This window comes from Pan troglodytes, chromosome 3 (assembly GCF_028858775.2).
Source record: "Pan troglodytes isolate AG18354 chromosome 3, NHGRI_mPanTro3-v2.0_pri, whole genome shotgun sequence".
Lineage (NCBI taxonomy): Eukaryota > Metazoa > Chordata > Mammalia > Primates > Hominidae > Pan > Pan troglodytes.
The window spans coordinates 125872125-125896338 of NC_072401.2; the positions used below are offsets into that span (position 1 = coordinate 125872125).

At 36.5% G+C, this 24214-nt stretch overlaps 1 protein-coding gene across 1 annotated transcript in view; it reads right to left on the minus strand.

The window, feature by feature from the left end:
* Positions 1–23842, minus strand: part of ANKRD50 (ankyrin repeat domain containing 50) — a 47508-nt gene extending 23666 nt beyond the window's left edge. The window contains exons 1-2 of the mRNA XM_517429.7: positions 23702–23842; positions 21248–22524 (exon numbers count right to left, since the gene is read on the minus strand). Of these exons, the coding sequence (XP_517429.1) occupies positions 21248–21759 (512 nt within the window). The 5' untranslated portion in view covers positions 21760–22524; positions 23702–23842. The remainder of the gene's footprint in view (positions 1–21247; positions 22525–23701) is intronic.
* Positions 23843–24214: the final 372 nt, after the last annotated feature.

Below are 24214 nucleotides of genomic sequence, written 5' to 3' on the forward strand. Positions count from 1 at the left end.
CTAGGTGGATCCATGACTCCATGCATCTATCAAAATTACAAACCTGTACTCTACAAACAGTAAATTTTACTGTATGAAAAATGAAAATAACGCAAAATTATTACTTGTTAACGTTTCTTTGAAACGCAAAAGACATAGCTTGGTACTACCAGGGAGTCAGAATACTCAGAACTCAGGAGACTAACTATGTCCTCCATATGTGCAATATTGAGCAAGTCACTGTTAATGAGTTGTCTTCTTTCCAGTTGGTATTCTGAGGTTCTTCTGAACAGACCAATGCTCTTAGATCAGATCATTAACACTGAAGTCAGCGAAGCCCATCTAAACCTACCAGAATGCTGAATCAAACTATAGGATTCTGTTTTCCAGGATCTGACCAACAATTGGCGCCTTATCAATTTCTCTAACCTCATCAGCCCTGCACTTGGTTCTTTAAACAGATCCTCCCTTTGGCCTTAGAACTTTCATACATGCTGGAATTTCCACCACTCCTCACTTCAAGGTTTTTATTATCCTTTAGAGATCAGCTCAAATATCACTAATTCAGAGAGGTCTTCCCTGACTACATTTCTCACCTGACAACCCAAAGTAGGTAAAATTCTCTATGTATACACTCCTATAACACCCATGAAAGCCCTTATAACAAATGTAATTAATCAAGTAACTAAGGAATTGGCAGTTTAGCATCCACTTTCAAAAACTTTGGGAGAGAAGGAACCACCTACGTATTATTCACCACCGTATTTCCAGCAGCTAGCACAGAACTTCACACAAAGTGGATGATTTATAAATATTTATAGAATGAATGAATGAATGGGTTTATTTCATTATTGATATACAGAACAGTGCTTATTCATTCCAGTGTCACGTCTTTAAGATTAAACAAAAACAACAGTTCACTGTTGGCTTGCACTCAGCTCCTAGGTGCTTGTGATGGTTCATTTTATGTGCCAACTTGACTGGGCGACAGGGTGCCTAGACATTTGGTCAAATATTAATGCAGGTATGTCTGTGAGGGTGTTTCTGGATGAAACTGACATTTGAATGGGTAGACTGAGTAAAGCAGATTGTCCTTCCTAATGTGGGTGGTGGCCTTCATCCAATCAAAGATTGAATACAACAAAAGGCTAACCCTTCCACCTGACTGCACGAGGTGGGACAGCAGTCTTTTTCTGCCTTTGGACCTGAAAAATCAGCTCTTCTTGGGTCTTCAGACTGCTGGCTTTCATACTGGAATTTACACCATTAGCTCTCCTGATTCTCAGGCCTCCGGGCTCCACTGAAATGAAACTAGTGGCTCTCCTGGGTTTGCAGCTTGTTGACTACAGGTCTTAGGATTTCTTAGCCCCAAAATTGTGTGAGCCAATTCCTTACAATAAATCTCTTCTAATACATATATGGCTCTGTTTGTCTAGAGAATCATAATACAGGGCTTACTGCAAAAATTTCCCTTCATATAGGTTACTTTATTAAATTTACTCTTACATAATTTGTGTTTTTTAAAATGTGTATTCTATATCTTATACTTGTACCCACAAAACATTTATATCTTCCCACCCACTTTTGCAGTATTAGTCTATTCTTACCATACTCCAAAGTACTAGATAAAAGGCTGTATGATTTTTTTTGGTTTGGGCTCAAGAAAGAAGCAAATTAAGCTGCTACCAAAGGAAATGCTAGAGTTACACAAAAACAAACAAAAAATTCATGTGTCATTAAGAGAGGAGTACCTCTCAAATGCAGGGACATTTGGAATATGCCAAAATGTGGCAAAAACTGTTACTGTCACTCAGGAGTAACAATTAGTACTCAACATCTTTCTTTGACTTCTGCAAGACTAGAGAAATATCCATATGTCATCTCTGAAATCCCAGCTTCCAGAAAAATGGCAACACACAATTACCTCATTTCCTGTACTCTTGATAACTGATCTTTTCTTAAGATTAAGCTGAATCATATAAATTACCAGCTAACCATTGAGGAGAGGGAGCAAATCTTCTGAGAAAAGTCTTTTTTAATATTTGTAACAGATTTATTTTCATGTAAGAGCATTTCCCCAAAAATGTACATTTCCAGCTAATAAGCTAGAAAAAATAGATATTGGTAATTAAAACTAGGACAATACAATAAACAGTACAATAAAATAATCAGTTATTTAAAATAAATAGCATTACCTTTACAAATTAAAGTGTTACCTTAAAAAATTTTAAAAAGACCATGCATGGTTTACTACAATTAACTGCTGTAGGCTTTAACATTTCCCCACTCTTGGGATGCTGTTAAATAATTCTTACAATTTTTGATAAAAATTATACTACTAGAACACTCTACTGTAAGTTTGGGGTGAAGAGTACAATTATATTTCTTTAAGGCCACTGACCTGTGTGGGAGATGGCAAGACCAAGTATAGAAAGAAGTAAGGAAGAACGAATCAATTGCGGCTCATGTACCCCAAACAAATTTGTGAGTATTTTTCAGAGATACATTGTCTGACTCACTTATACTTTCTATTAAATAGTATAGGCATACATTAACTCAATAAATATAATGTATCCTCTTTGTTATGGCCTTAAGAGTAAATGGTAGAGGAATATCAGGAGGAACAATCAAATAGGACTGAGAGAGAAAGGAAGAAAGGACTAGGATAGAAAGAAAGAGGAAGAGGCTCTATGGTTTGAATTGTAAATGGAGTGGCAATTTCCCACTTTCACTTACGATTCAAAATATTATGTTATTCTGCACTTGTTTGTTATCCATTGGCTTTAAAAAGGAGAACAGTACTTAACATTTTTAACTCTCTGAAGATACTAAAGTTCAATAAATTATTTTTTTGGGTTATGATCAGCGTAACATTAGTAAAACAAAGTTTGTAGCAAGGATTTCCCATTTCTGCTCTAAACAGTACACTTAAAACATTCTGATGTCTCATGTAATTCTCTCCCCCTGGCCCTTTTTGAGTCTCCTACAAACAGTGCAATATGAATGAAAAATACACTTTTCTCTAGGAAAAACTGTGTGCCTCTAGTGAAAGGTCCTAAAATTAGAGCAGAAGAGAAAACTAAAGCAACAGCAATCCAAAATTACTGATCACTGATTTCTACTTGAAAGCAGTACACAAGTTGAACATTCCTATTCCAAAAATCTGAAATACAAATCCAAAATGCTCCAAAGTCTGAAACTTTTTGAGCACTGACATGATAACATAAGTGGAAAATTCCACACCTGACGTCATGGGACAAGCCGAAGTCAAAATGCAGGCACATCACACACAGTTTATTTGTGTTCCCAAGGGAAAAATAAAAAATTACCTTCAGGCTATATGTATAAAGTATAGATGACACATAAATGAATTTCATGTTTAGACTTAGGTCCCATCCCCAAGATTTCTCATTATGTATATGAGAATATTCCAAAATCAAACAAAATATATATCCAAAATCTGAAACATTCTGATCCCATATATTTTGGATAAGGTATACTCAACTTGTATTAATTCAGGCTGCTCTGCATTTGGAAGTGGATAATGAACTAAAACTCTCAAGTACTAAACACTCAATATATAGACACTGAAATATATAGTTGGAAAGTGACTTAACTGGTAAATATTTTAAAGCAATTTGGCTTTCTGGAGGGAGGTAATGGTTGGGGGGATATAATGCATTTGTCTTTTAAATTAAATACATATGTAATGTATGTTAATTAATTTTCTTCTTCAGGAAGTCAAGCTAAATATAAAAAAAATCATCCTGCTATGTTTAAATGTTTGAGTCCCTCCCAAAATTCACTTTAAAATCCTAACCCCCAATGTGATGGTATAAGAGGCAGGGCCTGTAGGAGGCAATTAAGTCATGAGGGCAGAAACTTCATGAATGGTATTAATGTTCTATAAGAGACCCCAGAGAGCTAGCTCATCCCTTTTATACCATGCGATGACACAATACAGCAAGAAGGTGCCATCTATGAACAAAGAAACAGGACCTGACCAGACTTCAAATCTGCCCATATCTTGAGCTTGGACTTTCCAGCATCCAGAACCAAAAGAAAAATGCTGTTGCTTATAAGCTACCTAGTCTATTGCATTTTGTTTTAGCAGCCTGTATGGACTAAGACACAAACTGACATTTATGCCTAGAGTATGTAGAAGCAGGATCTCTATGGATTTACCCATTTATCCCTCACCCAAATCCTGTAAATTAGATACTATTATCACTTCCATTTCACAGATGAAGAAACAAAGGTTTTGAGGGTAAGTAGCTTGCTAAGTGAGACAAGTAGTAAATGGCAGAAGAAGAAATATAATTCTCTTCTTTTGAAGTCCCTCTTCTTAATTATTGTGTTAAATTGCTTCTGAAAATATCAAAGAGTATAAGATAAGAGCATGAGGTCCAATATTAAACAAGGAAGTTCTTAAAACCTGGCTAAACCAGGCAAGTGATGTTAACTTTTTAGCAATTAAATTAGCTGAAAATATTTTTGTGGAAGAAATAATATTGTAACTTTTAAGGTCTTGTAACTGAATATGCTACTTTTCAAATTTCACTTTCCTGAGGGTATTAAACAGTCCTGTTTGTTTGCTACAAATTCTTTACTAAAAATCACTTATCTCAATACTGAAATTCCAGAAAAATCAATAGATGGCAGGTGTTTGAAATGATTTTTCTGAAATTATTATATAATTAATATCAAGGGTCTAATTACCTACAGCTCCTGAATTCACTAAATCCGGATCTGTAGTTAATTACCTGCGATGTATCAGAATACTTTTTATGTATATCTGAAACCTGCTCTCACAAGTTTTATTTTATTCAGTTACCCCTTATACTACGCTAAATGCAGAATTATGATTTTTAAACAAAAATATCCTCCAATTTAATGGTTTTCAATTGTAAGTATCTGTATATTTTTCCTACATTTATTACCAGTTACCTTGATATTTACGGTATTTAAAAAATTAAATTATATATAACATTAGCAGTTTATCCATTCTGAATTCTGAAGCCTGAAATCTCATTACTACCTAGAAGGTAAACTCTAAATGTACGTTTTGATGATAATTTCAATAAATAGTAATGAGATTTGTTTTGATGCTAAATTTCACCTAGAAACTAAACTTTCTAAAATAGTTGGGGAGTATATGCTGACACATCTGCCTATCACTTTATTAACCAAATGATTAAAGTCTTGCAAAAAGCCAGGTATTAACAATATGTTTTTATATAAGATGAGAAGTAGAAAAAATAATGCACTAACAATTCTTACCCAATATATCTTGTCTTATTTTGGGAAAACAAACCTAGACCTTCTTTTCTTAGGAGCAAAATTACCCATCCAATAAAGTAAAGCAAGTGGAACAGGAAAAAACAACAACAACCAAAAAACAGGCAATACAATTAATACTTCCAATCGGGGAACAAATATTATCTATGCATTTACTAGGATAAAAAACTAGTAAGTAAAATTGATAATTAAAATTAGTCCAGGAGTTTGGCCCAAATGTAGAATACAATTTGTCTCTGAATTTTGGACTAAGGTGTAGTGATTTCACGCTTTTATGAACTGTCTCCCCTTTGTTAAAACATAGCAGGGAAATATGGAATTGAAAATAAAAAGAAAAATATAGCCAGTCAGGAATACGGTAAACATTTCAAAGTATCAGAAATGAAAAAGAAGCATAACAAGATAAAATCTCTAGCTTGCCAAGAAAGTATGCAAGGCAACCTAGAGATTTGCTGATGGAAGTAAAGGGAATACAAGTTCTCCCACTTCTAGCAACAGGACTCAGGCTCACTGTTTGGAACTAGGAGCTGGAGCTAGGGCATGTCTTATTAATAATGAAAGAAAGATGAAACAAAAAGCACTGCTGACTACCACCCAAGGCTATGGCTTTTAAGAAGCAGCAGGGAGCACATAAAGTTAGTCTCAATGGAGACAGGAACTGAACCTAAAAAGATCATGGGTCAGTGACTGAATTTACAAAATCGTTAGTATCAGCTTGGAGTAGGAACTTCATATCTCAATTTTTAGTCCTCATTCAAGATCATACTGGGGATGGGGAATGGTGGAGGCAATCAATAACAATTAGAGCAGGAAGAACAAAGAGGTAGAAATGGTAATAGAGAAGAAATCCAAAAAAGAGAGTGAAAAAAATTACAAAACTTACAAGGCCGAGAAAGAGAGCAACAAAATCAATGATCAGAATATGAATTCATATCCAAATTAATTTATAAAACTGCCAAAAAATTAAAAGAAAATGTATAGGTATAAAGTTAATTTTTTTAAAAAGAAATTATTTAACAAAGGTACATATCCAATAAAATTGGAAAGAGCCAGAGAAATCTTTTTTATAGAAACTTCTACTGCCAGATAAAATGTAGTAGGTGGCAGCAGCCCAAAACTTCCATTGCAAGAACTAGAAAAAAAATGAATAAATTACAAAATTTATATTTTTCAAGATATGAGAGGGCTTGTTGAAGCAAGAAGATAAGATGAATTAGAATTTCAGAGGATAGGAGCTCTTCCAAAGTGAGCAAAAGAATGACCTGCTAATTTCTTCTCAGGGGTTATTTGCTAATTTGGGAGGCCTATACTGATTTTAGTTACAGACTAAGAATCAGGTTTGGCTCACCCTCAGGGACTCTACCAGGAGAACCAAACCGGCAAAGCTTTCAAGGGGTCAGTTATATTCCTCTAAGCAAAGTGCAAACATGTGGTGTCCTGAACACGAGGCTGAATTTCCTCAACGCACGTTTACTTAAATTCCGGGCCATGCTTAAAAAGCTGGGCAACTTGGCCAACTGCATCTAAAAGCCAACATGAAATCTCTCGTAGTATCTTGGAAACAAAATTCTGCTAAAGGGAAGGTGCTTACTTTAAGCACATAACTCAGGAGATTTGCAAGAATTTGAAGGTATAAGGGGCAGGAAGCTAAAGAGCTAAACATAATTTCTTATGTTGGGGGAAAGAACTGAATTACCAAGGGTCTTTCAGAGCTGAAAAGACTCTTCTGAGTCTCCAACCAAAAGCTTAAGAGAACCACATAAAAATAATAGAAATAAACCAAGGGTCTTAGTAATATTATAAAAAAGTACCAGCTCCACTTAATGCCTGACTGCATCAGCCCCTCACCCTATCTGTCCAAGGTTTTCCTGTTGTTGTTACTTTGTTTTAATTAGCCTTTTCTGATAAAAGACATCACCTGGAAATCTACAATCATTTAACACACTATCAGATATAAAATAAAAAATTATTAAACAGAAAAAAGTCAGGATTATAGATTGACAATCTAGAGAAAAAAGAGATAATAGATGCAGACGAATAATGCAAATATTTTTGCTAGTATAAACTAAAATAACCATGACTAATATGTTAAAGAAAAGTAGAGTAGATGGATAAAAATAGATAAAGAATTATAATTTTAAAATGTAACCTATAAAAATAATGAAATAAAATTCCATTCTAGAACCAAAAAAAATATAATATTTGACATTAGGAACCCTGAATGTATTCAACACCACCCTCATTAGAACAGAAGACAGGATTAGAAATTCAAAACAAGTTGATAGAAAATACCCAAAATGAAGGACAGAGAAAAGACAGAGAAAACAGAAAAAATGAAAAAGATGTGTGGAACACAGTTAAAAGGTACAACATACATACAATTGTGGTCCCCAAAGAAAAAGAATGAAGAGGCACTATACTATCTGAAGAAGTAATAGATTAAGGCTTTTCCAAACTTATGAAAAGCATCAATCCACAGATTTAAGAAACTCAATAAATATAAAATAGAAAAAATACCAAGAAACCACATTTTGGCATGTCATGCCAGAAATCCAAAGACAGAAACCCTTAAAAGGAGCCAGAGAAAAAAGGCATTATCTCCAAAGGAGCAAAAATAACACTTCAAGAAGCTTTTCAACAAAAACTAAAATTAAAAAGGTTTGAAAAAAATGAAAAACAATGCCATTAAGTTTTTTTGTCTTGGAGAATATAGTTATTGTTTTATCAAAATGTTATTTATATTAACATGTAATGAATTATTAAACATATGAATATATACATTTAAAATTTATCAGTTTAAATTTCAAATATAGCAAACACATTGATAGATATAACTGACATAAAAATTATTTGAGGATCTAATGATTTTTCACACCCCACATCCAATATGTCATATCAATCTTGAAACATAAATTAGAGTACACTTTTCACTTGTACTGATACTTCACCAAATCAAATCCAAGCACCACTGTCTCTCACTTCAATTACTGCACTGGTACTTACAGGTTTCCTTAGAAGGATAAAGTTGCTATTTATTAAAAAAGAGAAGACTAAGGGAGCAGCAACATGTGGGATGGAAGTGAGAAGTCTAATTTTGAACATGTTCAACATTAGAAATCTAAGCAAAGAAGTTGAGTAAGCAGTTAGATTTATAGGTCTAGATTCAGAGAAGAGGTCATGGCTGCATAAATAATGTTGGGTCCACTGAGATACAGTTGATAATTAAGGCCATTAATGAGCTTCACGTAAGAAGCAAATGTAAACAAAGAAAAGCCAAGATTTTAACCCTGATGTATTTCAAAATCAAAGGTTGGTGCTATGGTTGAGTGGTTCCTGCCAAAACTCATGTTGGAAGCTTAATTCTCAGTATAGCAATATTGGGAGGTGGCCAATTTAAGAGGTGAATAGGTTATTAAGGTAGATTAATATGTTTCTCTTTAGATTAGATCTCCAGGGAATTGATTAGTTCCCAAGAAAGCAGGTAAGTTATAAAGAGTGAGGTTGCCTGTAGTGTGAGGTCTCTTTGCATGTGCCGGCTTCCCCTTCCACTTCTCTGCCATGCTGTCACATAGCCCAAGGCCCTCATCAGAAGCCAAGCAGATACCAGCACCATGCTCTTGGATTTTCCAGCAACCAGAATTATGAGCCAAACAAACCTCTTTTCTTTAAAAATTATCCAGTCTCAGGTATTCTGTTATAGGAACACTAAATAGACCAATACGGGTGGTGAGATATGAAGAAAAAGTTGCTGGTATAAGAGGAGAGAACCAACTGAGAAAGTGAAGAAAGTGTTGCTAGAAGTGGGGTGGGGTGGAGGATGGGCAGCAGGAGATGAGTTATGTCAGGTATTTCTGCTGCGTTGAAGATTGAGAATTGGATTTAGCAACATGGAGGTCTTGGAATACTTGTAGAGTGGAAAATACAGCTTGATTATACTCTAATAGGACCATGAATGCATGAAACAAACAATAGTAAATATAGACAGAATTTTTTGAAGCATTTGCTGTAAAAGGAAACAGTGAAGTTGAGTAGTAGTTGAAGAATGATATAGGCTGGGGGAGTGTTTTAAAAAGGGTACTAGTACAGGATATTTGAATAATGATGGGAAAGGGTAAAGTGCTTAAATATGTCATTGAGTAGGTGAGGTGGGGTGGGATCTGGTAAATAAGTGAATGGAAAAGGAGCACAGATGGTTTAACCATAGTTAGAGTATAGATCCATACTCTACAACCATAGTTAATGTAAGGCAGACTATGTAGATATAAATGCAGGAGGGTTAGTACAGATCTTCCAGTAAATGTGTAGATGTTCTCTTCTAAATATACATACGTGTGTGTGTATATATATGTTATTTATTTTTATTACATATATATACTATTTCATTTTATTTACTTTTTATTATATAGGAAGCCAAGTTAACAGCTAACAGTAAGGGCTGGGAGGTGGGCAGGGAGATATTAGAGGTTGAGAAGAGAGAAGTGTGAAATGGTCAAGTAGGTGAGCAAGGGAATGGATAGTTAGTGTTTCTCAGAGTGTGGTATGGGGACCCTGGAAGACTCTGAGAACTTTCCAAGGGGTCTGTGAGGTCAAAATTATTTTGAAAGAAATATTAATACAATATTTGCTTATTTCACTCTCATTTTCTTCTGAAGATATGGTGGAGCTTCCAGGGGCTACACGATGTGAGGTATTGTAAGAGACTGAATGCACAAACCATCCAATTGGGATTTTTGTTAGGATTGTATTGAATCTATAGGTTATTTTGTGGGAATTGGCCTGTTTACAATATTGAATCCTCTAATCCATAAAAATGATATACTCCTCCATTTACTTAATTTTTTTCAGTTTTTCTTAATGTTTTGGTTTCCAGTGTACAGACTGAACACATCTGTGATTAGATTTATCACCAAGTATTCGGCTTGTTTTGTGTTATTGTAAAAAACAATTGTCTGTAAATGAATTAAAAGAAGTTTGAAAACTGTTGCTATAGAATAAAAAATGTACAAAACTAGAGTTTGTAACAATTACGTGTGTATACCTATATATCTCCCCTTATGGTCAAACTACATAGATTTTATAAAAAGTAAATTCACAAGAAGGGTCATCTATGGAGTGTGTGTGAGTAGAGTAGATCTGAATTAGAAAGGATACCCAGGGACTTTAAGTGTGGATTATTTGTTCTTTAAAACAAGACAGAAAATTCAGATTTAGAAGCAGATATGACCAAAAAAAAAAAAAATTGGGTAGGTACATGTATGTTTGCTTTCCAGTTTACTTTCCCGTATCACTGAAATGCTTCAGGGGATGAAAACAATCTATTATTTCCCCAACAAATTGCTTTCTTATAAGGATTTCTTATCCTCTGGGGCCATTAATTTTTCCCTTTGAATTCCTGTGACTTTGTGACCTGTGTCACTCTAAGCAGCAATTTAACCAACATATCAATTGAGATTGAATTCAAGTTTTTTCTCCTTTCCAAATAAATATTCATTTTAAGTGACAGTCTCAGAAAGAATGACAGCTATTCCACAGATCAAACTATGGATTTATGGAAAAGAGGCAAAAGGTGACCTCATATGACTCTCATCAAATAACATAAATCTAATGCTATTCAAAAGATTTTCTATTTGATAAAAATTAATTTCAACGTAAATTTCAAAAGATACAAATACAATAACCAAAATAGGGTTTAAAAGAAATCCTTTTCATCTATAACTATATAATCTACATATATAAATTGTTCTACCAAAAAAAAACCCATGGACTACTTAAAAACTGAACATGGCTAAAGCAATAAAAATTACCAGTGTGAAGAAAATTATAATGTTTTAAATTAAAATATAAATATTCATTAATTCAAGAAATAATTACTAAGTTCCTACCATATTATAAGCCCTGGATACAAAGAGGACAAGAAAAGCAAATACTCTGTTATGCCAATAGATGGGCAGAAAGTCAAAGGAAACAAATGCACAAAATAGTTCCAGATCATTACAGATACTGAAAATTAAGAATAAAGACAGCTAAATGGGGTGATGTGATTTAAGACAATGACTGGCTAGGGGACTTCTAAAGATTCAGTGAATAAGGAAAGCTCTCTGAAGAGGCAATGTTAAAGATGGTACCTAAATGAAAATAGGGCAAATAGCCATACAAAAATGTGCTGGCTGGAACATGGCTTATTTCAGAACATAATAAGGGCAATGTCGATGAAGAGCAATGTGCAAGAATAAAGTAGTACAGGATAAGGTCAAAGGCTAGGCAAGGGTAGACCATGTAGAGCTTAGGTTTTATTGTAAACATAGTAAGAAGCCACTGGAAGGTTTTAAGCAGGAAAGTAACATGATTTGATAATTCTGCTTTGTGATAATAAGAGAAACAATAACAACAAGAAGAGCAGTTAGGAGTCTAGTTCAGTAATAGTCCAGGCAATAGAAAATGGGAGTAGTAGTGATAGAGATAGAGAGAAGTGGAGGTATTTGTTTTATCTTGGAGACAGAACCAAAGTAACTGGTGGATTGAATGTAGATGACGAATGAAACTGAGTTATCAATGGTGACTCCTACATTTCTGATAAAAATTAATGACTTCCCATTTTAAATATTTAACTTTTGTATCGTTAGCTATTTTCACAATAGTGGTATATCATAAACACCCCAAAACTCTGTGGCTTAAAGTAACAAGCATTTTAGCTTTCTTCTGCATCTCTGCTCTTGGTGATTTACTGTAGGGTTGCAGATTGGGTCCCATCTGCTCCATAGCTCTCTCATGTTCCTTGGATCAGCAGGCTAGGAAGATCTTGTCCTTCTCATTGTCGTGGCAGAAGCACAAGACAAGCTCAACTTTAAGCTTCTGTTTGGGTCATGTCTGTTAATCCACTGGCCAAAGCAAACCTTAATGGCTGAGCCAGAATTAAAAGATAGAGAAATACACTTTTTTGTGTGTGTTTGAGATGGAGTTTTGCTCTTGTTGCCCAGGCTGGGGTGCAATGGCGTGATCTCAGCTCACTGCAACCTTCGCTTCCCGGTTCAAGCATTTCTCCTGCCTCAGCCTCCCGAGTAGGTGGGATTACAGGCATGTACCACCATGCTCAGCTAATTTTATACTGTTAGTAGAGACAGGGTTTCTCCATGTTGGTCAGGCTGGTCTCGAACTCCTGACCTCAGGTGATCTGCCTGCCTCAGCCTCCCAAAGTGCTGGGATTACAGGCGTGAGCCACCACGCCCCACCAAGAAGTACACTTTTCCTCTAGTGAAACGACCTGCAATCTCTTATGACAAACACCACCAGTAGATGGAGGTACAAAGAATAGAGACAAAAATAGAGACAAATGAGAGAACCATAAAAGGCTACCAGTTTCTGGAAAGCTCCAAATCATTCCTCAAGATAACCACGAGGAATATGTAATTCTTCTTAATACTTAGCTTTATTAAGCAATTACATAAACATTTTCAAATTCTATTTTATCATTAAAGACTATACTTAGCTAAAATGTGTATAGTAGAAAGAAAATGGCATTAGAAATATTTCTGAGATTAGGTTAGCATAATAGATACAGGTTTGAAATTTAAAACAATGAAAATTATACGGTCAAAGACACTAGTAAAACAACTAGAGGGTAAAGACAGGCAACCAACTGGAACACACTTCAAAGTGATTTGTTCATTTGTTTGTTTATAGAGATGGGGTCTCACTGTGTTGCCAGGCTGGTCTTGAACTCCTAGGTTCAAGTGATCCTTCCACCTCAGCCTCCCACATGTGTGAGCAACCACACCCAGCCAAAGAGATTTTTAAAAACAAAAAAAAAAGTATCTAGTTACCTTATTTCATAAAAATCAAACCATTTTACTTCACAAAATTAAAATTTAAAAAGGCAAAATTTCTAAAAACAAGAGACCTAAAAGCAAAATGCAAAAAAATCAAATCCTCAACATATATCAAACAAAAGCTTCATATGTCTACTGTTCATATAAAGGTTTTATTAAATGCTAAGAAAAAGAATGTTCTCACTTGTCCATATTCCCTAGAAGCTTTAATATGTCTCATAGACTTAAAAATAATTCTTGAAAGAATGAATGAGCATAATGCACTCTGTGAGGTTATAGAAATACATGTTAGATGAGGCATAACCGAATTATTAAAAGTTTCCAAAGCTAAGCAGAGAAATTTGAATTTGTTATGTGGGTTATCACAGGCTCAGAGGAATGTCCTAAAGAAAACACTGTTTTACTATGGTTAATTAGGCAACTGTGAGAAAAATGAATGAAGTAAGTAAATCAACTGGAATGGGTGAATAAAAATTGTAGATTAGGGTAAATGAATTCAAGGACTATCCCAAGAAAAATATTAAATATTTTAGACCAGAATATTATGACAGAAGACAGTCAAAGAAAACTCTAGAATCCAGCCTAGGACAGTGCTTCTCAAAGTACTCTAATGCACACAGGATTCACTTAGGGATCTCTTTAAAGGGCAGATTCTGATTCCCTAGACCTGAGAGTCTGCATTTCTAACAAGCTCCCAGGTGATGCTAATATTGATGATCCTAAGATCACATGGTTTAGTAGAAAACGGCCTATGAACTAAGAATAATTATAGAACCTAGATAAGGAGTCAGTTTTCCCAGACTTGTAGATAATAATCAAGCTTCCTATTATATGCTTTATCATCCTGTTTCTTCCTTCTTAGCACTTCTCAAAGGTGTGTTCTAAACATGTATTCTTGTGACTATTTGTTCAATGTATTTTACCTCACTTAACTTAGTGTTCTGCTTGGCTCAATACTTTAGCCCTAATACTTAGTACACATCTAACACATAGTTGACACTGAATACTTGATTAAGAAATAAACGAATCATCAATGAATAGAAATGCTTCAAGAGAAGCTAGTTTAAACATAGGTTAGTGAGGGACTACCAAGTGAAAGGATACATATTGATCAGAATGATAAGGCTGTTGACGCAGATTTGATTGCTAATAAGATAGCAATCAAATCTGCGTCAACAGCTTTATCTATGCATTGGTAGCCATGTAAGTAAATAAAATAATTGAAGGCATATGTGTAAAGAGAGAAGATCTAAGCTTGTGGGGCAAACACCCAGAGAGGACCCAGAGGAAGGTCCACCAAAGAACGGAGTCAGTGCGAGATTCTGAAAGAAAAAAGTGCAAATACTGAAAAAAAATACCTAAAATACATCATTTAAAGCCTAAAGGCAAATTGAGCAGTAAGTTCACAGGCAATCATGCATAAACATCTTTCTGTATATGTGTAGAGATGAACGTTAGATTTCAGCAAGCTAGGAAGAAACTGATAGGGAAGAGGAAGGGAAACTGATAGGGAAGAGGAAGCAGCGCTTGCACATACGAACTCTAGACAGTATGAGGGCAAATTCTGGGAGTGATAATACAGCATTTTTTTCAGAGGAATAGAAAACATATTTGTCCTTGAAAATGACTATAGGAGCCAAGCTGGCACATGTAAATACATGAACTGGTCCTGCTATAGAATAATAGAGCATGGTGAAGACTGAACCAAATTAGAGCATGCAGGGCTTATATAAAGACAGCAGCTGACTCAAGTCTGTAAGATTACTGCCTCAAAGGAATGAGAACCAAGTACTGTCAAAATTTCCAGGTTTTTTTTTTTTTCAAGAAAAAGCAAAAATCTGGATATGTATATGAAATTTGCTGCACTGGGGTAAAAAAATCCCATACTCAACTTATAGAGCACCACTTCACTCTCTCTGGTCTAAAAGGAATCTGAGTTATCAAACAATAAATTAGATTGCAGAACAGAACTAAGAATGTGGCTAACTTCAAAGTTCTAAGTATGCAAACAGGAGCAATATGTTATGTCATTAGAGCACAAGTGATTAGAGGTTGAGGACTGGTTCAGCAAATGATAAAGAGTACCAGGAACCAAAGGAAGCAGCACTTAGATTGAAATATAAAAGGAACAGACAAGCTAGGGTAAAAAGAAAAGATTTTCAGAAGGGAAAGTGGCAAGATTTGTATAAACAGAAGTTTGTATCTTAAAGTAGAAAGGACATAGTTAAAAGTTGGAAACAATAGACCATTCAGTGAAAGGTGATGATCTTTAGACTAAAAGACAAACATGTAAAGTTTTGATTATGAAATTACATTGATTCACTTATTTTATTTAAAACTTGAATAGTAATGGGACTTTAGAATAATCTTTTAATTTGACAATACTTAAGAATAGATAATGACAGTTATTTTAAATAGCACTAGTTATACAAGATTGATTACGAATGTAATATATTTTGCCTTGAAAACACACAAGTGAGGGTAAGAAGGAGGCACACATTCCAACCCCCTTCTGTTCTTCGCCTCTTTGTTGAGTGCCAAAAATACTTGGAGCCAGTTGAGACAGGAGATAGATATCTGGCCACTTAAAACTATCTGGACTAATGCCATATTAATACATGGTAAAGAACAGACAGCAGGTTAATAAATTAATAATCACTATACCAGTCTGGTCTGCATTTAAAACTGACCTAAATCACATAACATTTCAATTTCCTTTCTTATTCAAGAGCTTCAGCCTTCTTTCAATTAGGTTCACACATATTCTAGATAGGCAAGTAGCATTATGCACTCATTCAAAAGACAGTCATTTAACAATTATTATATGCAAAGTGCTATATACAAAGCACCATGATAAATATAAAAAATTCATCAGTCATGAATAACGTTATGAAGAAGCATATGCCTAATAGGGACGATAACAAAAGATATATACATAAATAACTACAACACGGCTGAGCGCAGTGGCTCACGCCTGTAATCCCAGCACTCTGAGAGGCCGAGGTGGGTGGATCACGGGGTCAGGAAATCAAGACCATCTTGGCTAACATGGTGAAACCCCGCCTCTACTAAAAATACAAAACATTGGCTGGGTGTGGTGGTGGGTGCCTATAGTTCCAGCTACTTGGGAGGCTGAGGCAGGAGAATGGTGTGAACCCGAGAGGCGGAGCTTGTAGTGAGCCAAGATCACGCCACTGCACTCCAGCCTGGGTAACAGAGCGAGGAGACTCCATCTCAAAAAAAAAACAAAAAACAACAAAAAAAACTGCAATGCAAGCTACAAACCTAAACAGATATAAGTGAAGATCCATAAATGCTCCTGGAGGAGATAAGATTAGAAGGATTATTCAAACATTCAATGATTCCCATTTGACACACAAAACAAATGTCAGTATTTGGTCTCCCAGTTTGCACTCTTTTTCAAACAAGGCATACTGCCTTTCACCATTAGCACAAATTTTCTATTAAACTCTCAAAACTTAGAGTTATTCATCTTTAATTCTTTATTGCAATTTTACTCCATTTACACTTAACCCGTGTTACCCCTGAAGATATTTAATTTTTCCTATTAACATTACACAGAACAAAATATTTCTACCCAACATAGGAAAACTGACATCACATATCTGGTCCTGCAGACTGTTAACAAGAAATAAAAGTGAGGTAATGACATACACTAAGAACAAAAATTTGTATTTCCCAACACCATATCCTTTTAAATCTCCAAAACGATTTCTGTTCAAAGTCCAGAAAGGTGTTTCTGGTTGATTGAAACAGCTATCTTCTAAACCAGCCACAAAACCTAATGCTACCACCCTCCACCCCTCACTAACTTAGTTGCTTGAGTTTTTTGTCAAAAATAATTGGAATTTGTTTTACAATTATAGGACTACTAGGAGTCCACCTCTAACACTAACTCTAGAAAAGACACAGTCAATGTAAAATATACAAAGTTTTGCAGTAAAGGCCTAAAGTGGGAGGCAGAATTAAAGAAATCAGCCTTTGGCTCTCAAAGTAAGTAAAAATATAAACATCAACTTAGTTTCAGAAATGAAGAAATAAAATATTGTAAAGAAATCAACAATAGCATTGTACTTTAACCAGATACGAAAAATAAAAATGAAAAAAAGATAGCAATGTGTCTTCATATCATTCCCTTTAGCAGATCACAAAATTCTATTAATGTTTAAATGTTCATGTGTTTCATGAACACTGTAACAAGTATTTACTCTGATGGTTATTTCTCTCTATATGAATAAGATAAATATTAATGTTAGAATTTAAGTTCCATGAAGGCAGAATTCTGTCTGTTCTATTCCCTGATTTATCTCCAGCTGAACTCTACCTAACACACAGAAGGTTCTTAATAAATAACGCAAATGAACTATGCTTCAAACGGAGAGCACTCTCATTATTTGTCATACAAATGAATGAATGTCAGAAGAAATTTCGTGACAACTATATCTAAAAAACTATAGAATATACTATACCATGTCAGAAGGGAAGAAAGTGGCAATGTTTCACTAGATTAAGATGAAGTTCCTTTCACTCTTCCTTAATTATTATGAACTAGTAATTAACAAATTACGATTTAGCCATATAATTTCATGTATCACATATTCTATCTACTATCATTAGGCACAAAAAAAATTAAAGAAAGCTAAGAAGTAAACTGAAGAAAAGATAAGTGGATTTAAAAAGCATCAAGTAAATCACTTCTCTGCAATTTCCCCAGCTTTGTGAATCTGTGAATAACTGAGATTTTTTCATTATCAACTTTCTATAACTATTAAAATTGTTTCACACATGAATACGGATGCTCCTTAACCTATGATAGGATTACACCCTGATAAATCCATTATATGTTGAAAATATCTTAAGTCAAAAATGCATCTAATAACTCTCAACCTACCAAACATCATCGCTTAGCCTACTCTACCTTAAGCATGCTCAGAATACTTACATTAGTCTACACTTGAGCAAAAGTATCTAACACAAAGTTCATTTTATAATGAAGTGTTGAATATATCATGTAATTTATTGAATACTATATTGAAAGTAAAAAACAGAACAGTTGTATGGGTACTCAAAGTAAGGTTTCTACTAAATACATATTGCTTTCTCACCATCCTAAAGTCAAAGAATCTTAAGTTGAACTATCATAAATTGGGAAAAGTCTGTATATGAAACCATCAATATTAGCAGAAATTTAAAGGTTAAAAAGTAATAATGCAAAAACTGGTTTTGGATTTAGTTTTTGTCAAAAGCGAAAAATAAATATTTTCCTGCTGTTTGCTTACATTTATATTTAATCTCCTGTCATGTTATAATTAGCTACTTCCATTTCCATTTCCCTCAAAATATTGTAACTCTTTGGAAACAATGGTTTTCAGCCCCATTTCCCGCCTGTTGAATTATATCTATCCATGCCTAAATAAAATACATTCCTATTAAAATTCTCTAAAGGACTTATTTAAGAAATCTGTCAATCACTAATAGAACCTACAATAAAATCTTGAATTATTTGTCCAAAAGTAGAAGCCTAGATCATGTAATATCACATACCAAACAAAAATATATCTTTTTAACTTTGAATTGTGCTCTCAGGTTTGCAAGTGAATATAGCTGTATTATAGCTTCACAGTTGTAATGGAAATGTGTCTCTATGAATGATCAAAAAGAGTGTTTCAATACCATAGTTCCCTAATTAATATCATGATCAATTACTTTAACGATGAAGAAAGAAAGTGACTCAGGTTTTTGAAAAGTCCAGTAAGAAATCAGTGAAGAGCACCAAAATGGTCCAAGTAGAAAGACTAAAGCCTTCTCTTTTATTAAAGTGTAAACTGGGAATGCAAAGTGATTGGCTCCTTCTGTCAATCAGAAAAGCAGGGCTGGTATGGTTTTTACACACAGCTCTAATTGCTTCTTCTTCCTCTTCAATTAGCTAATAACTGAGAATCACACAGGAAAAAGAAAAAATAAAAGAAACAATTGAATAAAAGAATTATTTTTCAGGAAAATCTATGATACCATAGAGAAAGCTATGCTTAGGATCAGAATATATCAAAAATACAGTAATCAGACATGATTTTTAAACATTCAACATTCAGGTATTAGAAATTTACATATGAATTTCAATAAATTATAAATTACATACCTTGGTTACATCAGATTAAGTTCACCTCAGACTAAGCTCTTTGAAAGTTATTGGTAGGTGTCAATAAACCTAAATAGCTTATGAAATTACTTATCACAAAGAAATGAAAATTCTGCTCTGCCACTAGTATCTTCAGAAAAAGCAGTAAGAGGAAAAGAGTTGCTTATGTACAGTTTTAATTCTATTAAAAGGTATAGTTTTATATTAAAGACATTATTTATTCTGTACAGTGATTCCATATTGAACACTCTCCATCAAACCTTGCATCTCACATGCCACAGGCATCAACTAACAGATTTCCTCATTAATTTAAGAATGATACAACAGTTTTAACACTGACTTTGATGGCTAACAACAAAAGATAATAGATTTGCCTTTAGTTTTATTGGACTAAATTTACATATTAAAGAGTCTACAAGAATATCACACCTCTCAAAGATACATCCCTTTGGCTGGCTTTAATAAATTCCTCCCATATTTGAATTCTGTACCATCCCTAACTCTCATTCTAGAATACCACTCCCTCTATCACTATATGGGTAATCTGAAAACCACACTCAAACCACACTGTGACACAACTCCTGTTCTCCAGCTTTGCCATACATAACCTTCTAAACCCCTCCTCTTACCATCAAGTCCCCCAGAGAATTTCTAAGATTACTAACACATACACACACACACACACACACACACACACACATTTAAAATCTCAGCCCTGCCATTTACTAGTCTGTAACCTTGAACAATTTATTTAGCCTCTCTGTACCTTAGTTTCCTCATCTATAAAATGGGAGTAGTAACTACCTCACAGGATTATTATGAGGATTAAATGATCTAATATTTGTAAAGCACTTAGAATAATGACTGACACATACTGTTTACTGTAATTACTATTAAATATTTTCAATATTACTTTCAAAATGTATAGATTTCACCCCATTAGATTTGAGGATATCATAAAAACAAACATCACTCTTTTTAGAGTGATTCAAATCTCTCCTAGAAACACACTCAAGCAGAAGAGAGCCACACACACACACACACACACACACACACACACACACACACACAAACCTCCAGTGCACAGTATACCAGAATCTTTGGAGAACAAACTTTTGCCCGCTAAGAATGTTATTGTAGAGAAAAAGCTTATGGCAAAATGGGTAATTCAAGCAGAAGTGAAGCACAAACTAACAATTTGCCTGCTACTTTTACAATGAGCAGAGGCATGATATGCAAAAAAAAAAATGTTTTCAAGGAATTATGTTTTCTTGAACAGATTTGAATCTGAAACCACTCTGGAAAGCAACTTGCTCACTTCCTGGACCAATCCATTTACCATGGAAAAAAAGCTTTGCTGAAGTTAGGAGAAAACACTTTCTTTGTACCACTCACTAAAAGTAAAAGTAGTAAGATGATCCCAAATTTTCACTATTTTATAAATTCACATACTTCAAAATACCAGTTTTTCAATTAGTTAGTTAACAGGAGAATAAATCCCAAAACTCATCAGCAAATTTTCTTCAGATTCTCAGTGGCCAATAATCTCCTTTAAAGAAAACCTTTCTTACTTAAAAAAATACTACTACTATAAGGAAAAAAAAAAAGATACTAGATGCTATACTGATAATTACTCTAAGTTCAGTTCACCCTCTGAAAATGTAATCTATTTCCAGACAGCTAAATGTGCTTCTCTACCATAAGAACAAATTTCCCTTACCATTTATAGGCAATGTAAGTAACATTCTGTTATTAAGTAAAATTAAGATACACTTTTAATCCATTTTAAATGCTGTGCAATACCAAAACCTAAATTTAACTTCTTTTGATATTCAAAGTAAACAGGTACACCCATAACTTCAGATTAAGGCCAAATGTACAGCACTAGTAAAAGTAACCCACAAAGTTAAAACAAAAAACTACAACTAAAAATTAATTTAATTTCAGCATAGAAATCTGAACACCATGACATTTTTATTGTTACCTTTTAAATGCTTCGGCTGGGTTTCTCTCGCACTCCCCAGGCTGTAAGAGGCTTTGGACTGCTGGATCCCTTAGCTTGTCCTCATATCCTTGGAGTAGTCCACTGCGGCAGATCTGGGCTACTAGACCTCTAATAAACCCTCCAACACACAAAGTATCAGAGTCCTGGGCTTTGCAGAAATGAAAGGCCAAAGCTTGGCGATGTAAACCTCTCTGCAAACTTGCAGGTGAACTTGGCCATAAGAGTTCAGTACATAGGGCCGTCTTGCCACTGCCAGGCCCTCCTACCAACAACACACCCCAGGCAGCTCCCTTTCCAGAGACACCACTAGCATTATTCCCAGAATTCATTACAAGTGATGGTGCATTGACAGCACTATTGCAGCAGTTACTTTTCTCCTGGAGGCAATGCTGAAGCTTGTGGAAAACCCACTCCCTACAGTAAAACTGCTTCCCTTGCAGTAAACTGGTTTGAGCCATTTTGCAGACTTTCTCTTCCCAAGGATTAGTCATAACAGGTTTTTTATCTTCATTTGCTAGAGTCTGGATACATCAACACAGGTCTTTCCATCCATTATGACATAACTTGTATATTAAGTTGACTCTGAAGACAGAGTAACTAGTTACAGTAAAATTCAACAGCCACAGAGTTCATCTGTCAACAGAACGTGCATGACTTTATTTGGTTCCTTATTCTTGATCAGCAGTCTATGTATTAGTTGTTGAACTGAGGGAGAAACGCCTGATTCCACAGCTCAGCAACACTTTTCCTAAATTTTAATGAGTCACATAACTCCATGGTTATAACTGGAGTTTATGTGATTGTGGATGTTTCAAGAACAGAGATGAGACAATACATGTGGAAAACTAAAGAAAAAACCCAATCTTTCAATTTGTACAAAATGCTTCTCCAGATTCCAAGTGTTAATTCTGCATCTGACAATTAGATTCTGAAAAGAGGGGTCCACTGCATTAAATGGCATCAGAGAGATTACATTTATACGGTATGAAGTACAGTATGTAAGTAGCTCTGTATTTCTCGTTGAAGGATGATCACTCAAGAGTACTAGATCGTGCCAGTTTCAGGCATCTGGGCAACTGCCAGGAACTGTTTCAGATTATAGTCTCTTATGTGGCAGAAATGACAACCACTGTTAACACCTTCTTAATTCAAAGCATTCATAATATGCATTTTTCAAGACAGCAGATTCTTAATGAACCTGTTCACAGGTTTCTTGGTTTTAAGACGTCCGGGTAATCAACAATTTCCACAAGTAACTAAAATAAAACAAACAAAAATACCTCAGTGCAAAATATCATATGTTAAAAACTTATTAAGGACAATAAAAGTCGCAGTGTACCAGTTAACGTAATCTCAAAAATCCACGTACTTCACCTTTGGCACTTTCAAAAAGTTGGACAAAAACCACTGAAATAATCACATTCTCCCTTCTGCATTTTTCTTCCTCATTGTTATGCTTCCCAAACAGCCACATTTTAATCAAGTTACCCAAGATTTTTGCAACTTCACCATAGCAAGGGAGGGGGGAGATACTTTACGCACATACAGTAACACCCTTAACTCCAGGCAAAACGCTCATTCACAGTAGACTGGTAGAACAGCGCCAGCTAAGGAAGCTCTATTAACTTACACAGTCCAGTCAGTCAAGGACTGTCTACTCCTCCAGCCACACTTCTTTGTTGATAGTGTGCAAAAATCTAGGGGAAGATTACCAGGGTTGCAGCTGGATGGGAAACGGTTTAAAAAAAAAACAACGATGGGGGATGACTGTTCTTATAAGAATGATAAAGCAAACACAAGTAAAATGTGAATCCTTCCTTCCTCTGGGCCAAGGATGGAGGTCAGGGATAAAATCTACCAGTCTGGCCGGAGAAAAGGCTGCTAGAGAGAAATTCCTTCCAAGACAGGAAAGGGATAAAGAGTAGAGTGCTTCGGTGCTGGTGGGTGTCTGCCCACAGGTCCGGCCTCCAGTTTCAGCTGACAGACAAAAGGAACTCCGGGATTCCCAGCGCCGGGCACCACCTTGGGTTTGAACCGCCCAGAGGAGCCACAGGGGAGCCACCTCAGAGAGGCCACGAGCGAAGGTGCAGCCTCCACACCGAGGTCTGCCCTTCCAGAGGCTGGGAGCGCCTCTGCACCCCGCCCCGCACCGAGATTGGGGTGTGTCTTTTGAAGGGGGAGGGGGTGACTGAGGTCCTTGCCAATCCCAGACGAGGGGTCGCCTCCCGGTCGGCTTCCGCCTCTGCGCTCCCGCCCCATGCCCCGCTCCCGCTCCCACCCGGCCGACGGCGGTGCGAGGGAAGAGGGCAAATCTGGGGCTCGAGGCCGGAGAGGGTGGGTGGTTGGGTCAGGTCCAAGCCACGGCCTCGGCCTCCCAGCTTCCAACCCGAGGGAGGGGCCTCGCTTCCACCGCCGCCGCCGCCCCCCGGTTACCTCGGCCCCAGCCGCCGCCGTGGCCGCCGCTGCCGCTGTTAGGGACTCTCAGTCTCAGACACTTGCTTCGCTGAGAAGTAGCTGCCAGCAGCGCTCCCGAGACTCCACTCCAACTGCAGCCGCCTCCTCCGCCGGGCCCGGGGCACGCTCCCAGCTCCGAATCCTCCTCTTGGCCCCCGGCGGCTGCCAGTTCCAGCTTTCCCAGCAGAATCGGTCGTGCTCGCCCCAGCCCCCACCGGCCAACCGCCGCCGCCGCCGCCGTCAGGGCAGTGACTGTCTCAGGCAGCCCCCGGCCGGCCGGCTCCGCCCCGCCCCGCTCCGCGGCCCCGCCCGCCCGCCCAGCCCAGACCCCGCCCCCGCCCCGCCGCTCGGCCTTTCTTTGCCCGCCGGCTCCGCCCCCGCGTCCTTCCCCTCCCCCACCGCGCTCTCCCGCAGCAGCCCGTGCCTGGGCGTGTGCGGCCGCCTGGGACCCGCTGCCGGCGCGGCGGGGAGACCTGTCTCGGGGCGGCGTGG